The sequence below is a fragment of the Gorilla gorilla genome, chromosome 11 (genome assembly GCF_029281585.2).
Source record: "Gorilla gorilla gorilla isolate KB3781 chromosome 11, NHGRI_mGorGor1-v2.1_pri, whole genome shotgun sequence".
Classification (NCBI taxonomy): Eukaryota; Metazoa; Chordata; class Mammalia; order Primates; family Hominidae; genus Gorilla; species Gorilla gorilla.
Genome location: NC_073235.2, coordinates 63,686,260 through 63,711,718, shown reverse-complemented (window position 1 = coordinate 63,711,718; position 25,459 = coordinate 63,686,260). Strand labels below are relative to the sequence as shown.

The window sequence follows — 25,459 nt, the reverse complement described above, 5'->3', positions numbered from 1 at the left end:
CCAAAAATATAGTTATAATTGATGTAATATTATTCATTCTTTGCACACAGGCTATCTCTGAAATGATTTCTGTTACTTAAACTTAATTTCATCCCAGGTATCCAAATATATATTTCACAGATAAAATACTTAGCTTACAGAATTTAAACAAATACAATTTTTAAAAAGACTTCCACTGAAGGTCTGCTTTTGATACTTATTGACTGAAAATAAACTCTAAAACTTGCATAAATAACAAATTATCCAAATTTAAAAAAACAAAACTATTACTACATCTTAGAACTTTTCACATCATCCCTTTTGTTCTAACCAAGGTTTTATTTTCAAAACTACCTTCTACATACTTTAAACTGGAGATATTCTATTACTTTCAAAGGAATGCTATAAATTATTATTAAATTTGCAGTTAAGTAATGGCATTTGGAAGACATTGAAACAGGAAGATTAGAAATATTGTTTATTTAAGCACTAAATTTATGTCAGTATAGTAATTCAACAATTTTATAATGTACTACAATAGGCCTAGTAACAAAATCGCATTCCAAAAAGTCAGAATCATTGTTTCTCAATTTCCTCTTTTGCAAAATAAACCTAGTATATTTCAGTGCCATGGTTTCTGTGTTTATCAGCATTTTTAGATAAATGAAAATTCGAATGGGGGTGAAGAAAACTGAATGACTCAAAGAATGGTTTAAAATAAAAATATATGTACTAAGGGGTACCAAGAGAACTTCTTATTCTAAAATTTTTATTTATAGAAAAAAGCTCTCAAAATTGGATTTCTCAGATTTGATGTTAAACAGTAAGATAGTCTTAGTTATGCAATCAGTAACTGAATAACCCTGACAAAGTGAAAATCTCCTACTTTATTTAGAAGGAAAGAAATAAATATAGCACTCTTGATTTAATTGTTCTTGTTGATGTTAAGAAACCTTATTTGCTAGGAGTTCGTATTTTATTCAAAATATGTATCGTCCCACTAAAAGCCAACTCATCTCATTAAAAATATCCTTTTCAAACTTTTAAAATTTCAATGACTTATGAAAACATGGAGAACAATATAATATACATACATATACTACTGAGTTAACAAGTGTTAACATTTTGCATACTTGCTTGGCTCTCTTCTATTAAAAAAAAAGTTGCAGATATAACTGCTGAAGCCCTCATTATTCCTTTCTCAGATATCACAGTCTCTTTTCTCCCCAATTCTAGAGGTGATCGTTTTTCTAAAGAAGATGTGTGCCCTTCCTGTACAGGTTTTTATACTTTTATTACATATTTGTGTTTTCACAAACATTAATGTTTTAAAAACTACATAAAGTATCCTAATTAGCCAGGCGTGGCAGCATGCGCCTGTAGAATTGCTTGAACCCAGGAGGTGGAGGTTGCAGTGAGCAGAGATTGCACCACTGCACTCCAGCCTGGGTGACAGAGCAAGACTTCATTTCCAAAAAAAATCCAAAAACAAAACAAAACCAACAACAACAACAACAAACTACATAAAGTATTCACATTTTATCATTTTGTAATTTCCATCTTTACTCAACATTGCTATTGAAATTTAGGCAAATTAATATATATTCAGTATATTTTAATTTTTCTAAAGAGTTTCTAAAGATGGACTATTCTATTATTGGTGGATATTTAGGTTGTTTCTAACCCATGGCATGAACGTCCTTGTATATGTCTCCTTGCAGAGATGTACTATTTCTTTCTGTATTACTTCAATAGAGTCTTGCTTAAGCTAGTTGGGTGTATTTTTCTTTTAAACTAAGCACAGACAATTGAAGAAAAAGCTAGAAAGCTATTATCTAATCTGTGTCTTATTATTTACCTGATTTTAATCTTTTATTTCATTGTTTGTTTATATATATACACACACCACACACACATATATGTACATATGTATGTGGCATTCATTCATTAATTCATTTATTTATTTATTTAGAGATAGGGTCTCACTCTGTTACCCAAACTGGAATGCAGTGTCATGATCATGGGTCACTGCAGCAGCCTTGACTTCTTAGGCACAAACAATCCTCCTACTGAGTAACTGGGACTGCAGGCGTGTGCCATTCTGCGTGGCTAATTTTTTCATTTTTTATAGAGATAGGGATCCCCCTATGTTGCCCAGGCTGGTCTCCAACTGCTGAGCTCAAGTGATCCTCCCTCCTTGGCCTCCCAAAGTGTTTGAATGGCAGGAGTGAGTCACTGTGCCCAGCCCTATTTCTTTGTTAAATCTTTTCTTTGTTGAAATGCTTGTGATGTAGAAAAACAGTCAGTAGGAAATACAAAACCTCAGCCTTTATTTTACTTGAAAATAGTTCTTCTATTTAGAAATATTTAAGCCACATATTTGTATATATGGAACTTCTGTTTGGAATTCCAGCAGATCACTTCAGAAAAATAAAATGAGGAAGCTATGTTACGCATCAGCATTTAAATGCTGCTTTCTGCAGAAGCAATGTCTACCTTTGGTAGTTTTTCTCTTGCTATTCCTGAAATCACTTTATCTTGTGGCTGATCAACAGTCAAATTATTCTTTCTTGTTTCACTGTCTTCAAGCAGAGGAACACAGCCATAATTGTTATCTGCAAGACAAAAACCTCTTGGACATTAGCAGAAAACCCTTATTTTTGGTACCACCTGAAAAAGCAAAAAATAATACAAACTCAAAACCATAAAGAGAATACATTTTAAGGTAGGAGTTTTAGAAAATTCTTTAGGTAATAGTTACTTTGACAAGTTGTCCATTTATATTTTTTCCTTCCCACTAAACAAACACACAAAACCCCTGCTCTCCAAAAGCCAGCAGTATGTAAAATATGCAGAATTTAGAAAACTAGAAATATGCTCTTTGCATCTGTCAGCAACAATTCAACTTTTATATTCATATTTTCAGGTATGCGTTTCTTATTTAAGATAATTATTTGTATTATGACTCCATGCTTACTATGGGAAAATTAGAAAATGCAGACAGCCAAAAAGAATAAAAAGTAAATGCTACCCAAATTTTTATCACCTGTGAATTATCCCAGTTAATATTTTGGTTTATATATTCTATCAGAATTCTTCTTTTCCTATACATATAAATTCACACAAGAATCACCTTTTTCTGCATAAATGAAAAATAACACTTATTTATGTATCCTGCTTTGTTCATTTTGCTATATATCGTCAACATATTCTTACAAGTTAATACCTATTATCATCACTTTTCTTGGCTACATAGCTATTCGTATAGATCAATGTAACTATTGAATATTTGTTTCTAGCTTTCCATGATTAGACATTATACTGTGATACACATCCTCGCATATATATTTTTGAGTTTTTGAGTACCTGAACAAATATTTTCTTATGATATAGTCTTAGGACTTGAGTTTTTGGTTCAAAAGGCATAGATGTTTTCAAAAGCTTTTGCTGCTATTTACTGGCAAATTGCTTTTTAGGAAGTTTTATAAACTTAGAGTTCTACCATATAGTATAGTATATGTGAAAGTCCACTTTCCCATATCCTGCAAGTGTTCATTTAAATAAACATAACACATAATTGTACCACAGTTATAATATCAAAACTATTGAGAAACAACGAAGGAATAAAATAGAAAAACTCAACTTACACCTTTCTTTTCACCAAGAGGTTCTAGAAATACATAAAAAATTAACATGAACATACCTTGAGTGGAATTCACAAGAAGTAACTGAGATTTTAGCTTGTCAATAATAGTCTGTTGAAGTGACAGCTGTTCCTGCTGTTCACGTATTCTCTGCTCATAGTTCTCAGTCTGCTGACATAAAAACCAGTTAGCCTGATATTCACTGATAGACATGAACATATATTTACCATGCATTGATAATATAAATAGATATGAGCTGCCCACATTGTCATTTTGCAGGTATTGTGATTTATGAGATACAAACTGGCTCCAGGAATGTACTTGTAATTGTTACAAACATCAGTGATTTAAGACACTTAAAGCACCGTAGAAGTTTTAAAGATTAACTTATTTAAAGACATTTCAGTCAAGGATTCAATCTATGATTTCCTGATCCTTCAGTAAGGATCAAAACTGTAATTTAGCATTTATTCCTTAATGAAAAAAAAAGCACAAATGATACAACAGATGCTATATTAAAGTGATTCTTTAAAAATACATACTAACTTAAAAAATTAAGATTTTGTGTCTTTCAAATAAACACACTTCTAAATTTATTTTTAGAGTACACAAACACTAAGGAAGTGTTGATACAAATCAAAGGGACAAATGCAAATTATAAAATTATACTGACCAGAAACTTCTCCACTAAGTTTTAAGAAATTAAGAGAATATAGTTGACCTCTGGTGTCTTAAATGCCAGTTTCCCTTATATTGTTAATCCATTCATTTTGCTATGTTATTGCAATGACTGTGAGAATAAAGCAATGAAAAAAGACACAAGTTTGTACTGAGGAATACAGATGCTGCAAACATTCAAGCAAATTTGAAACTGTTGTATCACAATTACCAAATTAGCACAGTCTTAAAAGCGTATCACCAAACAATAACAGAGAACTCTTTTTTTAACCAATTTCTATCCCTGGAGGGATAAATAAATAATGACTAAGTTGCAAATTCCTTGAAATATAAAATGAAAATGAAGTTCTAATAATCTCAGAATGATCTTCAGTAGATACTAGATATTTCACTTTAAACTGATTCTTAAAGTTCAAAATTAGTGAAGCTCTATTATTTTCAGAGACCAATAAACTTAAAAATTTTAATAAATTACATAGCTGTTCATAGTTTAGCAAATATAAATTAGCTTAAGAAATTAAAGCTTGGGAGGCCGAGGTAGGTGGATCACGAGGTCAGGAGATTGAGACCATCCTGGTTAACACAGTGAAACCCCGTCTCCACTAAAAATACAAAAAATTAGCCAGGCGTGGTGGCAGGCACCTGTAGTCTCAGCTACTTGGGAGGCTGAGGCAGGAGAATGATGTGAACCCAGGAGGCGGAGCTTGCAGTGAGCCAAGATCACACCACTGCACTCCAGCCTGGGCAACAGATCAAGACTCTGTCTCAAAAAAAAAAAAAAAAAAAAAAAAAAAAGAAATTAGAGCTAAATACTACATTTTCCCAAATAAAAGGTGAACTTTTATAAGTAATACACTCCAGATATGAATAACTGACAAAGCTGATAAGCAACCCATGTGGTACACTGTCTTTGCACATTGCCTAAAGGCAGTCTTACATAGTTTCACATTCCCCACAGAATTCATATGGATTAAGTAACTTATACATAGGAGATGTTCAGTATATGTTCACTGAAAAATTAAAAAAGGAAATACGGATTCCAATTACATTTTATTATTGTGAACAGAAGAATGAATCATGTGGGTCTACCTGAAGTGCATGTCCAATGAATACGTCTCAGAACTGATCACTGATACCCAAGTCTAGTCTAGGGCCTGGCTTCCCAGGATAAGACATCTTATTCCTGTATAAATTCACACCCAACCCCCTAGAAACAGTGTGGTAAGCTGACTGAATGAAGGATCCAAAAATCTACAGCAAATTCTAAATACCTTGGATTTACTTGGGCTACAGAGCACCACCAGGGCTGAAGAATCAGCAAACAAGTTACAGTCTTCTCTATATATTTCTGCGCTAATTAAAGCTTTCTCCAAGAACTCAAAGTTCTTCACAAACATCAATCAATAAGTACCTATTTTTTCACTTTATTTTGATAGGTATATACATTATATTGTCCAGAGATTAAGTAACCAGTCCAAAAAACTTAGCAAGTTAGAGACAGGCGCAGAATAAATGCCTATGTTATTCAAGTCTCTATGTCTTTTTTTCCCACCTTAATGAAGAAACCATATATTTTCTTTTGAAACCAACTCAGAAAGCTTCTGCCAGTTAATTTTTATCTTCTATTCTCTGGCTTAAAAAACATACTTTAGCACATCTGCATATAAGATATTACAATAAATAAATAATCCTGAAAATGTATTCAATAGCTAGGAAAAATTAATGGATCAATGGCTATTTCAAATTGAAGTTTTAACTACTTCTTAAGCTACTTAATAAAGTATTATAAAGGCCGAGCAAAGTCTACAATAATTTTAAAAACCAACACTCTGGAAGTATAGTAAGGGAAACAGAACAGCAAGAGTCCGTTTTCCTCCTACACTTCTCACATACTTGTATTTAGCAGTTATAATATTCTAGTCTAATTGTCTAATGTCTGATTTCCCTCTAGACTGAACTCCTCAAGGGTAGAGAGTATTTCCTCCTGATATCTCCAGAGTATTACAGAGTGCCTGGCACATATTAGGATGCTCAGTAAATATTAGTTGAATAAACAAACTAATTAACTTGTTAAATAAATATCAGAGTTGAGCATCCCATGCTGCTGCTCTGCCTCTGGAGTAGCCATTCTTTTATTCCTTTACTTTCTTAATAAACTTGCTTTCACTTAAAAAAAAAAAGAAATATCAGAGGAACAGATATGCTTTCAGAAATGATCTGAAGGAATGGAGGAATGCTTTTGCTTATATTTCTCTAAGGGAAACACTAAAAACAGAAACAAGGTCAGTAGGTAAATACGACAAAGGGAAACTAAGTTTGAGAAAATGGATGCAAAAGATAGGTAATGTTTGAAGATTCTTTTTTTTAAAAAAGGGAAGCTTATACCGTTAGAAAAAAGGTAGTAATTTGAGAAAATGCATATTCAGAAAAAAGTATAAAGATTTTGACCACAGACTATGAGAGGGAAAGTCCAAAAGGAAATATTACATCAAACTGGGAAATAACCAGTAGAACTTGGTTTATTTGCTATTTGGAAAGTAAATGAAACTAGTCTTTTTTTCTTCATTTGATTAAATGCTTTTGTTCACAGAACATATCTGCCTAAACTTAAAACCAGAAAAGTCCTTTTACAAGGTCAGATTATTGTTGCATAGTCATAGTATTTTTTTAAAATACAATTACAAAGCAAGTACATTCTAGCACTATCAAAGACCCCATGAAACAGAAAACTCACTAACAACCACATTGAAAATGTACAACAGCAATGTCTTGTCAACACTTCTGTACAGAGCACAGACATGACAGCTAAAACAGACAGAAGAGAAGATGCTTTTGACAGCCAGTGTGTGTGAATGATTCTTTGAGTCAGATGGCAGCAACAAGTTACCAACTAGGAGATCTGCATGACAACTAACCATCCATCTGTATCAAACACCATCTGGCCAAGATGACTCTGGCTTCTGTGTATTTGACACTCCTTCCAATTTCAAAGACTAGCAAAACAAGTGGTCTACCAGCATCTAAAGAGGTAAACAGGTACTTAGGTACTTGTGCTATAAGGTACTTTGCTTTTCATTTTATTATTATGTTATTTGTATAGAGACAGGGTCTTACTATGCTGCCCAGGCTGGTCTCAAACTCCTGGGCTCAAGTGATCCTCCCACCTTGGCCTCCCAAAGTGCTGGGATTACAGGCATGAGCCACCATGCCTGGCCCATAAGGTTAACTTTGTATTCTTTCTTAGTGTTCAAAAGTAAAACTTAAAACACTGGTGATCAAATATAGCACACATCCTAAATTTATCAAAAATGGTTGCCCATACTCTGGATTATGATAAGCAAAGCAAAAAGTTTATTTTAAAAATTGCCCTTTTATCCAGGCAAAATTTCAATATTTCCTCTTCAAAACTAAGGCAGCATATTTCCTATAATTTTCTGTAGATAGATGTTTAAATTTTCATGAGTATCATAAATATTAAAATAGAGTTCCATAAATTGAATTGTTTCGTATTGCTGGTATTGAACATTTTTTTTTTTTGTATTTTCCAAGGCACTTATTTCTTACATAGGGGAAAAAAAGTTTAAGTGCCCTTAAGTTATCTATAATATCCTAAGTCAAACATTTCTTCTCATCCTCAATAATTAATTGCAATATTCTCAAAAATATCACTGCTTTCCTCCAATGATTTATTAAGGAATTTAATAAATGTTGAGTGGATTGAAAAAAAAATGAAATAGTCCCAATTTAAAAACCTTTCAAATTATTCCAAGGTTAATAAAGAGAATGAAAGATTTACTAAAGGATTTGCGTGGCTACCACAAATGCTCTCCATAGGAAGCTCTACAGTTCATGAAGGAAGATAATTAAATATTAATTATCCTAATACATAGCACTTTAGATAGAAACTAATTAGACACAATCTAATTAAAATACATCTTGAAATTTTGGTAAGCTAAGAATCAACTTCAATTTTGAGTTTTCTTTAAATAGTATGAGATCAAATAGGATCAGCAACCCAGAGATCCTGGCTTACACAAGTCTTTCTTCAACCATTTTCTGCCTACTAGGTTATAAGCCCTGTACGTTCCCACCCTCCAGTACCAAGATTTATCTAGAAGATCTGCAATTTGACAGATCAGATTTCCAATCTAATTATCTACTTTTAGGTGACAGTGCTGCCACCAATTTCTCAGCATGCCAAATGGTAAACTATGACAAACTATTTTTATTCTACAATCCTGTGTTTCGGTCCTGATTAATTTACTTGCCTCTTTGAGCCTTTGGTTTCTTCCTCTGTAAATGAAAATTATACTTACCTGAAGGATTGAAAGACACAGAATATATAAAGTATTTGTCTCACGATATGCTCATTGGAAATATTAGTTCCTGTTTTTAAAAATGAGCAAGGTATCTAAATAATATCCAAAACCGTGGGAGTGAGGCCAATGCAGAGAGTCACCATCAAGGCAATTCCTAGTGGAGTTGCCCAGGCAGGGCCCCAGACCAGTAGAGCCACCAGGGTGCAACTCCAGGCTGGGAGACCCAAAGGCATGCAACTCCAACACACAAGAAATGCAGCCAGCAATGTGATGAAGTAGGGTTGTCTGGAGCCTTGGGGGCCCAACTTCCACCCCAGTGTGTCCAGAAAATGAGAAATGGGAGTAAAAGACTACACTCAAGCTTCAGGGTTTAATGTTTGCCCTACTGAGTTTTTTGTTGTTTATTTGAAGTGTTTGGATTTGGTTAGAACCTGTTAGCCCTTTGTTCTTTCCTGTTGCTCCATTTTGGAGTGGGAATGTCTATCCTATGTCTGTCCCACTATTGTCTTCTGGAAGCATATAACTGTATAATTTCATAGGCTCACAGCTGAAGAGGAATTTGTCTCTGGATGAATTGTACTTTGAGTCTCATCTCCACATCTGACTTAGATAGTGTTAAGATGAAACTTTAGATTTTAAAGTTGATGCTGGAACAAGGTAAGTCTCTTGGGGGCTTTTGGGATGGAATAAATGTGTATCACGTGCATGTATCTCATATATTTTGTATGTGTGGAGGATATAAATCTGGGGGAGCCAGGGGTGAAATGCTATGATCTGAATGTGTGTCCCCACCAAAATTCATGTTGAAACTTAATCCCCATTGTGATGGTATTAAGAAGTGGGGCCTTTTAGGAGGTATTAAGTTATAAGGGCTGCTCCCACATAAATAAGATTAAGGCCTTTATAAAAGGGGCTTCACACGGAGTTCAGTCCTTTTTGCCCTCCATCCTTTCTGCCATATGAGAACACAGTGTTCATCTCCACTAGATGATGCAGCAATGAGGTGCCATCTTGGAAACAGGGACTGGGCCCTCACCAGTCACCAAGCCTGCTGGAGCCTCGATCTTGGACTTCTCAGCCTCTAAAACTGTGAGAAATAAATTTCTATTATTTACAAATTACCTGGTATAAGGTATTTTGTTATAGAGTGCAAATGGACTAAGACACAGAGCATGTAGCACATGTTTATGAACAAAAGCTCTGGTTATCACCGAAGCCAGATCTCTCAGTCATTTTTCTAGTTCGTTGTAACCTAGGATTCAGGTGTTTCTTCATGAGAAATCAGTATGGTATCTCCATTGAATCAAAAACATTCTGTCAAGCAAAGAAAACAAAACAAAAAACCAACACCTGATTGTTCGAAGTTTACAAAGAGACAAAATGGACTAAATGATTAAAGATTAATGGTTATAAAGAGTTATAAAAATCGCACATTTGTTGAAAAATTCAAATAACAAAATGACCACTACCACCAACAGAACAAAAATAATGTACAAGTACGTACAGATATGTACAAAGTAAAACGTGGCAGTATCATCCCTTACTTTGCCTTCCATTTTTCCTCAAGGGTAACTGCTATTGACATTTTGGTATATACCCTTTCAGAACTCCTGTATACATGTGTGTATATGTATCACACTTTTTTACAAATGAGAACTATTCTGCAACCAAATTTTTCAACTCAGCAACACATTATCATCATGTGATAATTTCATTTAATACTATGTACCAAAATCAGTTTTATTTTCTTTATCTCATTTAATCCTTAAACCAACCTTCCCAGGAGACTATTTCCCACATTTTACACATGAGGAAACTGAGTCTTAAAGAGGTACAAAATAATCTGCCTAGGCTCACTGCAACCTCCACCTCCCAGGTTCAAGTGATTCTCCTGCCTCAGTCTCCTGAGTAGCTGGGATTACAAGCGCTCCCGCATCACATCCGGCTAATTTTTGTATTTTTAGAAGAGACAGGATTTCACCATGTTGGCCAGGCTGGTCTTGAACTCCTGACCTCAAGTGATCCGCCTGCCTCGGCCTGCCATAGTGCTGGGATTACAGGTGTGAGCCACCGCGCCTGGCCCCCAAGTATCAATTTTAATCTTAATTATTAAGATTTCCCAGTAGATAGTAGAGCTAAGATTTGAATCTAGGCTCGCCTGAATACAAAGCCCAAGCCCCTAACTAACCACTATGCCACATCGTATTAGTACCTCTAGCTCACCTGAGGCCCTCTCTTGCTATATAGTTCTCTTCCTAGGTAATCTCATCCATGCCAGTAGCTCAAATTTTTCTTCTAGCTTAGATCTCTCTTCTAAGCTATAGATCTATGTGGCCAACTGTTCCTGGGGAAGCACTTAGAATATTCAAAACTGATGATTTCCCCCAATTACCACTCCCTCTCATCTCTCCTCTCCACCCTGCCAAAAGTCTGGTTCTTTGCTAGTATTCCTTTTCTCAGTATATGGTGCTCTTATCTATACAGAAAGCTATAACCATCTTTGACATCTATTTGTTGTACAGCCAATCCATTACCAAGTATCAATTTTATTTATCTTTTTGAGATGGAGTCTTGCTCTTTCGGAGCTCTGTCTTGCTCACTGGAGTGTAGTGGCGTGATCTAGGCTCACTGCAACCTCCGCCTCCTGGGTTCAAGTGATTCTCCTGCCTCAGGCTCCTGAATAGCTGGGATTACAGGTGCCCGCCATCACGCCTGGCTAATTTTTGTATTTTTAGTACAGACAGGGTTTCACCATGTTGGCCAGGCTGGTCTTGAACTCCTGACCTCAAGTGATCTGCCTGCCTGGGCCTCCCAAAAAAAGTGCTAGTATTACAGGTATGAGCCACTGCGCCTGGCCCCAAGTATCAAGTTTAATCTCAACTATTAATATCTCTTAAATCTATTACCACAACCTTAATGGACTGCTGCAATAGCCTACTCTCTAGTAGCCACTGTGTTCTTTGCAAAATGCACATGTAATCATATTACTCCATACTTTTTCCCTACCCCTCACCCTTGTCCCCCAAAAAACCTTAAATGGCTCCTTACGCTCCTAGAATAAAGAACCGAAAGTCCTTAATATGGTCTCCAAGTCCCTACTAAGAGCCCCTGACTCTTCTCATTGCACTATTTCCCTTATACTTTAAGTTCTTTTGGGCCAATGGTTTTTATAATGCAGGTCCTTGAACTTAAAAAGCCCTCCAAACCTGCCCTTTCAAAAATCATTATATAATGATAATCTTCTCTGACCTGCTGGATTAGGTCAAGTCCCCAACAGACATTCTAATAGCAATTTACCTTTCTTCTTGATACTTTGATCAGAGTTTCAAGCTATATTTGTGAGATTGTTTGATTAGCCTCTGCTTTACTAGACTGTGCCACCATTCCATGAAGCAGGAAGCAAGCATGTCTGTTTGCTTATCCTTGTAGATTTAGTACTTAGTGCAGTTCCGGATACATAGTAGCTGCTCAATATATTTTTGAATGAATATCATTAATTCTTTATTAACCAATCTCCTTGAACATATATCCTACATACCTGACTAAAAGTTTTAACACGACATATTTCTGGAAGTAAAACCTTGGAAGAAAGGATACAAGTATCTTCCATTCTGATAACGTGGAAAATGAATCTACTGGCAAAGTACTGACAATGTACAACAAAGAAATAAAGCTTTGATCAGAAACTACCTGGAGCACTTTTATTCTAATACCAGTAGCTTCATTAGGAAAAAAAACCAGAATGAACTGCTTTACCCCATCAACACTTTGGATAGAGTATATATGTTGTTGGGGAAAAAAAGAGTGGTAAACAATAATGAGGCCATTTACATTTTATGTGAAAATGAAGGATTTTTTTTAACACAGTACCTACGATAAAGGTATTTTATGCCGTTTGCAATCCTTTAAAATATGTTTTACAAGCTTTCAGAGGTAACATAAGCCTTAGGCTAAAGGTTTACATTTCACATGGGTCAAGACTAGCTCTTGAGTAAAGCAATCTGACAACAAAACGGTCCTTATCGCTTAACATTTATTGTCAGAAAAACATTAGAGAAGATCTGTAATTTATGATAAAAAGACAAGGCACAGTCAAATTTACTCTTATTTTAGGCCTTCTCTTCAGCCTTACTGGCAAGTCAATAAGACTCTTTGCTTAGCAAATTGCATGGTTTTAAATATTATGTATCCTTCACTTTTCTTCTCGGTACAAAGAAAAAGCAGTTAATACATCATAGCATCTGAATAATTTTAGAATTAAGGAGAATGCTTCCTTTCTATGTAAGACTTTGTCAGTTTTTCTCTTTTAATCAAGAGGGGGCAAGAAGAGAAAAATTTCATTTCAAATTTCTCTTCTCAACAAAGAGATTTCTATTTTCTAATTACATAATACAAAGAATCTTGGGACAAGCACGAGAGGCCAGCTGCAGGTTTTCTATAACCTAATCATTTACGATTATGGTAATCTGACTTGTAAATTGCAATCAGTTTTAACATTTTCAGATGTTTTAATTATTTTATTACTGATTCTACTCTTGGAAAGATGGTCAAAGAAGCAATAGAAATTTCTCTCATGGAACAGTGGCAGAAATTGATGACAAGTAACTTGGTATGAGTAATAAACTGATTAAATATTTAATTCCATATTATGGAGTCTTGTGATACTTGAAACTCTCCAGGCAATTTTGGTGTAGTCAGCCAAAAGATGTGGCAAGGACTGCTAATTATTCCCCATATCCATTTTCTTTCTTTCTTAAGAGTTTTAACACGGCACATGGTCACCCAGCTAGAGGATATATTTACCAGCCTTCTTCACTACTAGATGTGATCATGTGACCAAGTTCTGGCTAGAGGGTGTGAACAGAAATCATCTGCACAAATTCTGGACAACATCATTAAAAGAAAGCTGCCTGCTCTTCACTTCTCTTCCCCTTCTCACTGGCAAGGAAATGAGGAGAGCAGCCATTGTGATTTGAGAGGGAAACCATATTTTAAGAATGGTAGAACTGCCTTACTAGCCCTGTTCTAGTCACCTGTGGACTGCTACAAAAGAGAGAACTTATTTATCTATTTATTTATTTTTAAATAAAGACAGGGTCTTGCTATGCTGCCCAGGCTGGTCTTGAACTCTTGGGCTCAAGCAATCCTCCTGCCTTAGCCTCTCAAAGCGCTGGGATTACTCACATGAATCTTTGTGCCAAGCAGAGACAAAAGTCAACTTTCATATTTACGCACTGTATTTCTTAGTCTCTCTGTAATAGCTTATCCTATATAATAACCAATTCAGGGGCCAAACCAACTCTACCACCCTATACTCTCCATAATAATCTTTTGTCTTATTCTGTAAGCATAGTAAAAATTGTCTGGTCAGAGGCTATTGTGATTAAAAGATTCCTCTACCTTGGAATGAACAGAAGACCTCTTAGTGTGGGTATGTATGAATGCTTACACATGCCAAGATATGGAATAAGCAGTATTTGACTGTGAACCCTTTAAGTGAATGCTCTATCTTTTAATTGCTAGCATATATGATGTCACTGGCACATGATAAATTGAAGGATGAGTAAAGAAAATATTCATAGCAAACTTTATACTCTAGCCTCTCTTGCTAAAAAGAGATGTATAAATCACAAAGTAAGGATTCATCCAAGAAGAGAGGAGACTATATTAAGTTATTCATAGCAATGGGAAGAAAACAGTTTGAAAACCTGGAATGAGCTATGACCTAGCTAGGTTAGTATAACGAATATGGTCTTCGGTCTGATAAACCTAGTTTCAGTACAGATTCTGCAACTTAGATTGGAAAATCAACATTTCTGAGTCTAGGTTTCTTCATTTGAAAATAAAGCTAACAATGTCTACTTTTGTAGGGCTGTGACACCTGTAGAATATGCTCATTCATTAAATGTTAATTTTCCTTTCTGATTTATGAAGTAATATGAATTTAAATGTTGAAGGGAAGAAGATTGCTTCTGTGTATCTGAGATTAGTGCACTGCTTCCATGTATCTGAAATTGTCTGGTATTTTAGTATGGTCTAGAATGAGGGCTGTACCAGAGGATAAGCTAAAAAGAGCCATGTTTTAAGACTAGAGGTTCTAAAAAAAAACAATTTAACAGCATGGTGGCAAGAGGGCCTTAGGCATAACAATGGAAAATTTGGTCTAGAACTAAAAGAGAAAAACACAATTTAGGGGCCAGGTAAAATAAATATACTTCGTGATCAGTAGCAGGACACTAGTAGTGGTAAGAGGAGAGATTATCCTTTGAAATTTATGTGAAGTAAATTTAGGGTAAATAAAAGGTAGTATTATTCCACGCAGCAGCTTATTAAACTCATTACTCTCTTGCAATGGTACAGGTGAGAAAAAATTGTGAATATGTAAGTTCAGGTCTGGATATTCAGTTTAATATGCCTTCCAAGTAGCAGTGATACAAATGGGTATACAGTTCAGAGGGCAGGTCTGGACTAGGAATATAAATTTATGAGTTAATTGTCACAGATATCTCAAGCCACAGGAAAAAATGAGAAGGTTCATGTAAGAATAGAAAGTAAGGGCTGGGCATGGTGGCTCACACCTGTAATCCCAGCACTTTGGGAGGCTGAGGTGGGCAGATCACTTGAGGTCAGGAGCTCAAGACCAGCCTGGCCAACAAGGTGAAACCCCATCTCTATTAAAAATAAAAAAATTAGCTGGGTGTGGTGGTGGGCACCTGTAATCCCAGCTACTCAGGAGGCTTAGGCAGGAGTATCATTTGAACCCAAGAGGCAGAGGTGAGCCAAGTGAGCGCCACTGCACTCCAGCCTGGGCAACAGAGTGAGATTCCAACTCAAAAAAAAGAAAAATAGTGTTTTAAGAAGGAAGGGTAGTACAAGGTATTGTCAGGTATTCATGATATGAGGTAGGTTTATATGTACAAACCTGAAAGACTATTGACAATTTTTGGCAGAGAAGTTATAGACAAGAAGTTTGTGGTCAAACATTTTTTGCAAATTCTAGCTCTACTAATTCTACTAACTTAGTAGCTATGTGGTTGTGGGAAAGTTACTTCATCTCTCTCACTTCATTTTCCTCATCCAAAAAATGAAATACTTCCTCATAAGATTTATACAAGGATTAAATAACTGTAAAGCTCTCTGGCAAACAAACCTCAACAAATCTTAGTGATGAAGATGATGACATTAAAACATTTAAAACCTTTTTCAGATTAGCATGCTTGCATTTTTGAAAAAATACGATTCTCATACTCTGAAAGGATATATACCCAATTACTAACAATGGATAGCCCTGGGGAGTGAGGGAGAGGACTATCACTTTATATTCTGTACATCTTGAATTGTTTACTTTAAAAAAAATAAGCATGTGGTGCTTTTGTAATTTAAGCCAATAATATTTTAAAAATCACTTATCTGTTTTGTCTTTACCTCCCTTATCAATTTGGAATACTTAGATGTCTTTCCTGAACAGAATGTTCCTTAATGGATACAGCATACTGACTTCTCAAAGAAAAACTTCTGAGTCTCAAATTGCAGTGAACTGGAAGAAACACTGAGAGAACTGATGTGGAGTATAGACAGCTAAGTGGTAAAAGGCTGGTGAGTTTATATAAATTGATGAGTGACAGTTGAATAGCAATAAAACATGGCTACTAAGATTATCTAGGCTAGACCAATTCTTTTTTTTGTAATAGAGTTTTTAAAAATATGGTAAAATATATATCAAATAAAAAATTCACATTGCTGTGCAGCCATCACCACCATCTACCTCCAGAAACTTTTTTCAACCTTCTTAACCAAAACTCTGTGTCCATTACGCACTAACTCCTCATTCCTTCCTCCCTCTCAACCTCTGGCAACTACCCTTCTACTTTCTGTCTTTATCAATTTGACTATTCTTAGTGTCTCACATAAATTTAATCATACAATATTTCTGCTTTTGTGACTGACTTAACTTAGCATAACATGTCCAAGGTTCTACTCTGTAGCACGTGTACAATTTTCTTTCCATTTTAAGGCTAAATACTACTATGTTGTGTGTATATACCACCTTACAGTTAACCATTCATCTGCTTATGAACACTTGGGTTGTTTCCACCTTTTGCCTAATGTGAAAATGCTTTTCTGAACCTGAATGTGCAAATATCCAATTGAGTCCTTGCTATCACTTCTTCTGGGTATGTAACCAAGAGTAGTAGGATTGCTGAATCATATGGTAATTCTATGTTTAATTTTTTTAAGAATTGCCATACCATTTTCCACAATGGCTGCATTATTTTACATTCCTACTAGCAATGCATAAGGGTTCTAATTTCTACACATCCTTGCCAACACTTATTTTGCTTTTTTGAATAACAGCCACACCAATGGGTGTGAAGTAGCATCTCACTGTGGTTTTACTAATGAATAGGGATGCTGAGCATCTTTTCATATGCTTATTGGCCATCTGTATAACTTCTTGGAGAAATCTCTAAAGTCCCTTGCCCATTTTAAATCCAGGTTTTGTTGTTGTTGAGCTGTAGTTCTTTATATATTCTAGATATCAATTTCTTACCAAATATGACTTGCAAATATTTTCTTTTATTCTGTGGGTTGCCTTTTCACTCTGTTGATAGTGTCCTTTGACGCACAAAAGTTTTAATTTTGACGAAGTCCAACTTAACTATTTTTTCCTTAGTTGCCTGTTTTCGGTGTCATACGCAAGAAGTCACTGCCAAATCCAATGTCATAAACCTTTCCCCCTAAGATTTCTTCTAAGTCTTTCATGGTTTTTACCTCTTGCATTTGGTCTTTGATCTGTTTTAATTTTTGTATATGGAGAAAGGCAAGGGTCCAATTAATGAAAATGTGATTTCTTTCCATATATTTGTGTCTTCTTTAAATGGTTTGTTGTTAATGTATAGAAACACAACTGATTTTTGCATGTTGATTTTGTAACTTTACTGAATTTGTTTATTAGTTCTAACAGGTGGGTTTTTTTTGGGTGTGGAATCTTTAGGGCTTTCTATACTTAAGATCATGTTGTTTACAAACAGAGATAATTTTATTTCTTCGTATCCAATTTGATGCCTTTTATTTCTTTTTCTTCCTTAACTGCTCTGTCTAGGACTTTCAGGACTATGGTGAATAGAAGTATATCCTTGACTTATTTCAATGGTAGACAAAAAGATTTCAGTCTTTCACTCTGGAGTATGATGCTAGTTGTGGGTTTTTCCTATGTTGGATGATCTTTATTTTGTTGAGTTCGTTTCCTTCTATTCTTAGTTTGTTGAGTGTTTCTTAAAATCCTAAAACAGTGTTGAATTTTATCAAATGCTTTTTCTGAATCAGTTGAGAGGATCATGTTATTTCTTTTTAATCCTGTTAACGTGGTATATTACATGGTATATCATGACTAGTTTTGTATGCTGAACCATTACTGCATTATAGGAATAAGTCTCACTTTGTCATGGTATGTAATTCTTTTAATACGCTGTTGGATTTGATTTGCTAGTGTTTTGTTGAGGATTTTTTGCATCAATATTGTCTTAGTCTGTTTTGTGCTGCTATAGCAGAATACCTGAGGTTGGATAAATTATAAAGAACAGAAATTTATTTCTTCACAGTTCTGGAGGCTAGGAAGTCCAAAACTAAGACACCAGTATCTGGCAAGTCCAAAACCAAGACACTAGCATCTTCCACATAGTGGAAGGTATCATGTGGCTGAAGAGCAAAGAGAAAGGGCAGCAGCAGCCAAACTGACAGTTTTGGAGCAGCATTAATTATGCCCATGGGGGCAGAGACCTCATGGCCTAATCATCTCTTAAAGGTCCCACTTCTTAATATTGTTATACTGGCAATTAAATTTCAACATGAGTTTTGGAGGCGACAAACATTCAAACCATAGCAAATATTCATAAGTGATACTAGTCTGTAGTTTTCTTTTCTAATAGTGTCTTTGGTATCAGGGTAATGCTGGCCTCATAGAATGGGTAAGGAAGTGTTACATACTGTTCAAGTTTTTGGAAGAGACTGAGAGGATTGGTATTAATTCTGCTTTAAATGTTTGGCAGAATTCACTGGTGAAGCTATCTCATCCTAGGCTTTTCGTTGTTGGGAAGTTTTTGATTACTGATTCAATCTCCTTACTAGGTAAAGGTCTATTCAGATTTTCATTTTCTTCATGATTCATTCTTACTAGTTAGTGTGTTCCTAGGATGTTTTACTAGCTTATCCAATCTGTTGGCATACAATTGTTCATAGCACTCTTTTATGATATTTTTAACTTTTGTAAAGTAGGTAATAATGTCCTCATTTTCTTATTTTAGTTATTTGTCTTCCCTCCTTTTTTAGTCAAGCTAACTAAAGGTTTGTCACATTTCTTGATCTTTTCAAATAGTCAACACTTGTTTTCGTTGTTTTTCTCTATTGTTTTTCTATTTTTTATTTATATTTGTTTCCATTTTTATTATTTTCTTCTTTATGCTAGTTTTGGGTTTAGTTCTTTCTCTAGTTTCTTCAGGCATAAAGTTAAGTTACTGATTTGAGATCTCTCTTCTTCAATACATGCATTTACAGCTAAACATTTCTCTATTCACTGCTTTTGCTGCATCCTAGAAGTTTTGGTACTTTGTATCTACATTTTCATTTGTCTCAATATATATTCATTCTAATTTCCCTTGTGATTTCTTTTTTGACCCACTGGTTGTTTAAGAGTGCTATTTAATTTGTACATAGTTGTGAATTTCCCACTTTTTCTTTTGCTGATTTCTAGTTTCATTTCATTGTGATTAGAAAATATACTTAGCATGATTTTAATCTTTTTAAATTTATTAAGTCATTTTTAATGGCCTCTCCCAGAGAATGCTCCATATGCCCTTGAGCAAATGTGTATTCTGTTGTTGCTGGGGTTTTTACATATGTCTGTTAGGTCCAACTGCTCTACAATGTTGTTCAAATCCTCTATTTCCATATAGATCTTTTGTCTAGTTGCTCTATCCGTTATTTAAAGTGTTTAAAGTATAATACTTTAATTCTCCTACTATTATCATAGAGCTGTAATGTTTCTTCCTTCAATAGTGTCAATGCTTGCTTCATATACTTTGGAGCTCTGGCATATGATGCATATATAACTGTTAATATTTGCTTGATAAACTGACCCATTATCATTATATAATGTCCCTTTCCTGTCTCTTGTAGTAGTTTTTGTTGTTTTGTTCTTTTATCTTTGAGACAGGCTCTTGCTCTGTCATCCAGGCTGGAGCGCAGTGGTGCGAACATGGCTCACTGCAGCCTCCACTTCTGGGGCTCAACCAATCCACCTGCCTGTCTCCTGAGTAGCTGGGACTACAGGAGCACACCACCATACCTGGTGTTTTTTGTTTTTGTTTTTTTGTACAGATGGGATTTTGTCATGTTGGCCCAGGCTGGTCTTAAACTCCTGTGCTCAAACGACCCACCTGCCTCAGCCTCCCAAAGTGATGGGATTACAGGTGTGAGCCACCATACCCAGCTTGGAACAATTTTTGATTTAAAGTCTGTTTTCTCTGATTTAATATATTCACTCTTGCTCTCTTTTGGTTATTAACAACTGTATGAGTGTTCTCCCTTTTCCACCTCTTTGCCAGCATCTGTTTTTTTTTGTCAAATTTTTTAATCAAGAAAACTATTTTAACTCAGGTGAGATGATATCAAATTGTGGTTTTGATTTCCATTTTCCTAATGATTAGTATGGTAAGCATTTTTTAAAATGCCTGTTGGCCATTTGCATGTCTTCTTTTGAGAAATGTCTATTCAGATCTTTTGCCCATTTCAAAATTGATTTTTGTTGTTTTGCTATTGAATTTTCTTATACAGCCTGCTTATTAATCCCTTGTCAGATAGTTTGCAAATATTTTCTCCCATTCTGTAGGTTGTCTCTGTACTTTGTTGATTGTTTCTTTTGTTGTGTAATTTTAGCTTGATGTAATCCCATTTGTCTAATTTTGTTGCCTGTGCCTTTGAGATCTTACCCAAAATATCATTGCCCAGACAGATGTCCTAAAGCATTTCCCCGATGTTTTCTTCTAGTAGTTTCATAGTTTCAGGTCTTATATATAATCTTTAATACATTTTGATTTGATTTTTATACATGGTGAGAAATGAGGGTCTACTTTCATTCTTCTGTATCTGGTTATCTAGTTTTCCTAGCACTGTTTATTGAAGAGACTGCCCTTGAAAGCAATAAAGGAGGAAAACAATAAGGGAGAAAACCATGAAAATATCCAAAGAAAAACCACTCCAACCAAATGGGATAGTAAATGCAAAGGTTCTGAAATAGGAGTATATTTGAAAAACAACAGGAAGCCCATGTGGTAGAAAGGCTGAGAGAGAATAGAGTGGTAGAAGATAAATGGACTGTCTGGTAAGGGCCAGATTAGGCTCTGCCTTAGTAGGCCATGGGAAGGACTTTCGTTGTTTTACTTTTTTTGAGCCAGGGTCTCGCTCTGTCACCCAGGGTGGAGTGCAGTGGTGTGATCTCAGCTCACTGCAGCCTCAAACTCCCTCAACCTCCCAGGATCACTGGGCTCAAGCAATCCTCCCACCTCAGCCTCCTGGGTAGCTGGGACTACAGGCACATACCACCATGTCCAGCTAATTTTGTTCATAATTTTGGCTTTTATTTTATAGAAATCACTGAAAAATTTTGAGTAGGAGACTGATATAATTAACATTTAAATATTTCTTTTTAAAAGGATCACTCTGGCTGTTGTGTAATGTGATTGTAAAAAGGCATGAATTATTTTTTCACTCTATGTTCAGGCTTTCTCCTCTCTCTCTCTGCTATGTTATTTATTCTTCCACATTGTTTCATTCATCCAAAAAAAGAAAAAAACAAAAAACCAAAAACCTCACTAGTTATCACTCTATTTATCTTCTGCACAGTCGAGCTTTTAACCATGTGGTTTATATTGTCTTTACTTCTTCATTCCCTAATTCTCCTCAGCCTACTACAATCTGCCCTTCCCACTCAACTTAACTGCCTTCATAAATGTCAGTAACCTCCACATAGCCAAATGCAATTGGCTTCTCAGTTGTCATCTTACTAGATTTCTTGGATATCTGGTACTGCTAACCAGTGCTTCCTTCTTGAAGCTCTTTTCTAATGCCTTCTATGATACTACACTCTTTTTCTATAATTTGTTTCTTACCTTGTAGAGTAGTTTTTATTAGTTTCCTTAATGATTTTTCCCTCTCTATGCCTATTCTGTAAAATATTGGTATTCTCCAAGTTCTCTTCCTATGCGTCTCAAATTGCTTAACCTATGTTCTGAATCTCCAGAGGCCAAGTGACTGATCTTCTTCCCTTCCTGCTCCGTCTCCCACTTCTGTCCTTCAAATATTCCTTCAACCTATACACTCTTAACTGGGAGATGTTATCCACATTTAAGGATACAATAAAATCCATTACTTCCATATCTATACTTTCCAATTCAGAACTTCTTCTAGGCCTAGATCCAAATTTACAACCATCCATTGGCATTTTCACCTATAAGCCTCACAGGTAACTACAACTATTAACTAAAACCTAATTATAGATCTTATTTCCCTACCCCAAATTTGTACCCTCTTATCCATCCTTGGTTTCAGTCATCAGCACCACCATTAATCCAGTAATTTATTCCAGATACCAGGATACCATCTGAGAGGGCACCAGGCCTCAGATGTGGCCTGCATTCAGGCGCCCCCGCTTTCCATTTTATCTCCTAAATAAACCTTAAATCTTTTCCCCAACTCATCTCTAATGCTTAATTTATGTCCTCATTTTGATGGCTTGAAATGATTGCCATTCACTTTTTTAAAAAATTGAGGTATAATATATATGTGCATACATTTAGTATGTATATTAATAGATATTTTATGTATCATATAACTACATAATTTTATATCAATACATATATTAAAGTGCATAAAGTGCAACTGGATAGTTGCCAGTTATTTTATATTGCTTGCTCTTAGAACATTGCTTAGTATGAAATAGGTTCTTAATATATATTTGTTGAGCTCAATTTCACATTGTTCCGTATCCTATCTATCTCTATCCCACTGTCAGGAAGACTGCTCCAAAGCACAAATTAATCCTTCAATAACTTTTGATTGAAAAGGATATAGTACAAACTACTTAGCCATACTAATCTACCTTTACAGGTTCTTTTCCTGGAATGTCCCATCATTCTCTTTGAAGCTATATGATTCCTTGTGGTACATGAAATGTATCACATACTCTCTCACTTTTGAGTTTTTTTTAATATATAGTGCTCCTCCTGCTTCTTCCCCAGTTTGCTAAACTCTTCCTAACCTTAGCTCAAGTATTGACTCACATTGAGCTTATTAACTGATTCTCACAGACCAAGTGTCTCTTCTCTGTGCTCATGTATTATCCTATACTGATCTCTATTGTAGTACAAAATACACTATAGTAATAACTACTGTCTTTTTTTAGTCTACTATATAGTAAAATATCTATTTTATTTATGATTTATTTGAACTTTTTAAAGTTTCTTAATGATATAAATGATATTTTATTTATTTCAGTATTCTCAAAACTTCATGAAGGGCCCAGTACTTAGGAGGTACTCAATAAATGTTTCTTAAATAAATCTACCAGAATATTTTGAATTTAACATATAAGAATATATATTATACATTTTTTCTTCATCCATTCTTGAGTACTCAACAAATATTAGCTTTGAAAACTAAATGTAAAAAAATTTTCCCATTTCCTTCTTTGGAATATATGCTAATGTGAGCAAAGGCTTCTTCCACAGCAGATAAGGGGTTAAACTCCCAATTGCTTACCAATGGCTAGTGCAAAAAGAATAGGAGTTAACAGGAATTCCTGTTTCTGTCTTATCCAAAAGATATCTTAATACTCCTCTAGAAGAAATATAGAATTGTCACAGTTTCTTAATGAATCTAAGAAGAACGTTGAGTTTTTTGCTTTCTACAAAAGTAGTTATGTCTTAAACCTGAACTGAAAAAAAAAAATTCAAATTCTAAACTTCATTTCAATAATCTTAGAAAGCCCTCTCTCATACTGTGCGCTCTTTCCTCCTATCTGCCCCTAATGAAGACTTACAGTCCATAAGTATTCATAGGTATTCCATAATGGAGTATTCTTTTGTAAACCAAGAGGAGACTCACAAAGAATAACAATGATTTCTGAAGAATGGAGGGAGTTATGAATGACAGCTAGTTTTATAGATTTATCAATTAGAAAGGAGAAGGAAATTGTGTAGCTCCTGTATTTAAGGAAGAAGCTAATAATTGCATGGCTAGCTGTGGCATTATGATTAGGTTTTTGTCCATGGTTCCTAGCTCGTAACTCTCACAACTCTTGTTATAGTCTTTTGTTACAATGCTGAGGTGCTTCAGGCCTTGGAAGCACGCCTCAGGAAACAGTCTCTCTCTCTAACCTTCTCCTGCCCTCCTCTCACTTGCTGAAGACAGGACTCTAATATGACTATGGGTTATCAGACCTTCATTCCAGAGAGGGTCCTGCTGCATACTCTGGAGGAAGGAATGCTGCACAGAATGACCAAGAAGAATCTGAATAGACAGGAACTGCTGGGTTTAGATCACACCCTTTTTGTGCAATCACATTTTGAACTGGTTGTCCATTCTTCAATCATGGACAATCAATGAAGTCTCCACAGAAGCCCCAAAGGACAGGGTTCAGGGAACTTCTGGGGAGCTGAACATATGAAGGTTGACAGAAAGATGAAGAACTCATCCACGTTGGGAGGGTAGTGCACCCCAACTCCCCAAAGACAGAAGCTCCTGTATCCGGGACACTTTCAGACCTCACCTTATAAGTCTCTTCATTTGGATGTTAATATCCTGTAAAATATCCTTCAAAATAAACTGGTACAAGTAAGTATTGGTTCCCCTGAGCTCTGTGAGCCACTCTAGCAAATTAATCAAACCCAAAGAGGGGACTGTGGGAACTCCAACTGGAAACTAATTGGTTAGAAGTTCTGGAGGCTGGGACTTGCAACTTGGGGAGGGGAGAGGGTGGTCTTGTGGGACTGAGCCCTTTACTTGTGGGATCTGATGCTATCTCTGAGTAGATGGTGTTGGAACTGAATTGGAAGACATCTAGCTGGTGTCCACTGCTTAATATGTGGGGAGAAACCCACACACATTTGGTCACAATTGTCAAGTTTTCTTAATGAACCTAATCACAAAATAAGAATAAACTCTGAGATTTTTTTTTTTTTAATAAAAATGGTTATGCCTTAAACCTGAATGGAAAAAAAAAAATTCAAATTCTAAACTTCAATTCTCTGACGTTCTCCTGTTCTCCTCTTCTATGTTGTTGATTATTGTTGTGTGAGATTAGAGGAAAAACAAGGTTCGAGAATTTTTCCAAAATATTAGCATATTAGACTTCAGAGTTTCCAGGCTAGTAATTTTTTTTTTAATTAGGAAAACCAACATAAGATCTCTCACTTTCAACTGCCTGTGCAGAAGTAATTTAACACAGCAGGCCTGAGGCTGTTATCTTCAGAAAGGTTTAGGTGCAAGTTTTCCCTTGGCTAGTGATGTGGTTTGCCTCTGTGTACCCACCCAAATCTCATGCTGAATTTTAATTCCCAATGTTGGGGGAGGAACCTGGTGGGAAGTGACTGGATCATGGAGGCGGATTTTCCCCATGCTATTCTCGTGATAGTGAATGAGTTCTCATGAGATTTGATGCTAAAAGTGTGTGGCACATCCCCCCCTCCTTGCTCTCTCTCTCTCCTGCCACCTTTGAAGAAGGTACTTGGTTCTGCTTTGCCTTCCGCCATGATTGTAAGTTTCCTGAGGCCTCCCAGTCATGCT

At 35.6% G+C, this 25,459-nt stretch overlaps 1 protein-coding gene across 5 annotated transcripts in view; it reads right to left on the bottom strand.

Moving 5' to 3' along the window:
• The window catches only part of TANK (TRAF family member associated NFKB activator), a 99,053-nt gene that overhangs the window by 28,874 nt on the left and 44,720 nt on the right, over positions 1-25,459 (bottom strand). For all 5 annotated transcript variants that reach the window (XM_063694931.1, XM_063694929.1, XM_063694928.1 and 2 more), the window contains 2 exons: positions 3,683-3,791; positions 2,476-2,594 (listed from right to left, as the gene is read on the bottom strand). In XM_063694931.1, coding sequence (XP_063551001.1) covers positions 2,476-2,594; positions 3,683-3,791 — 228 coding nt within the window. The remainder of the gene's footprint in view (positions 1-2,475; positions 2,595-3,682; positions 3,792-25,459) is intronic.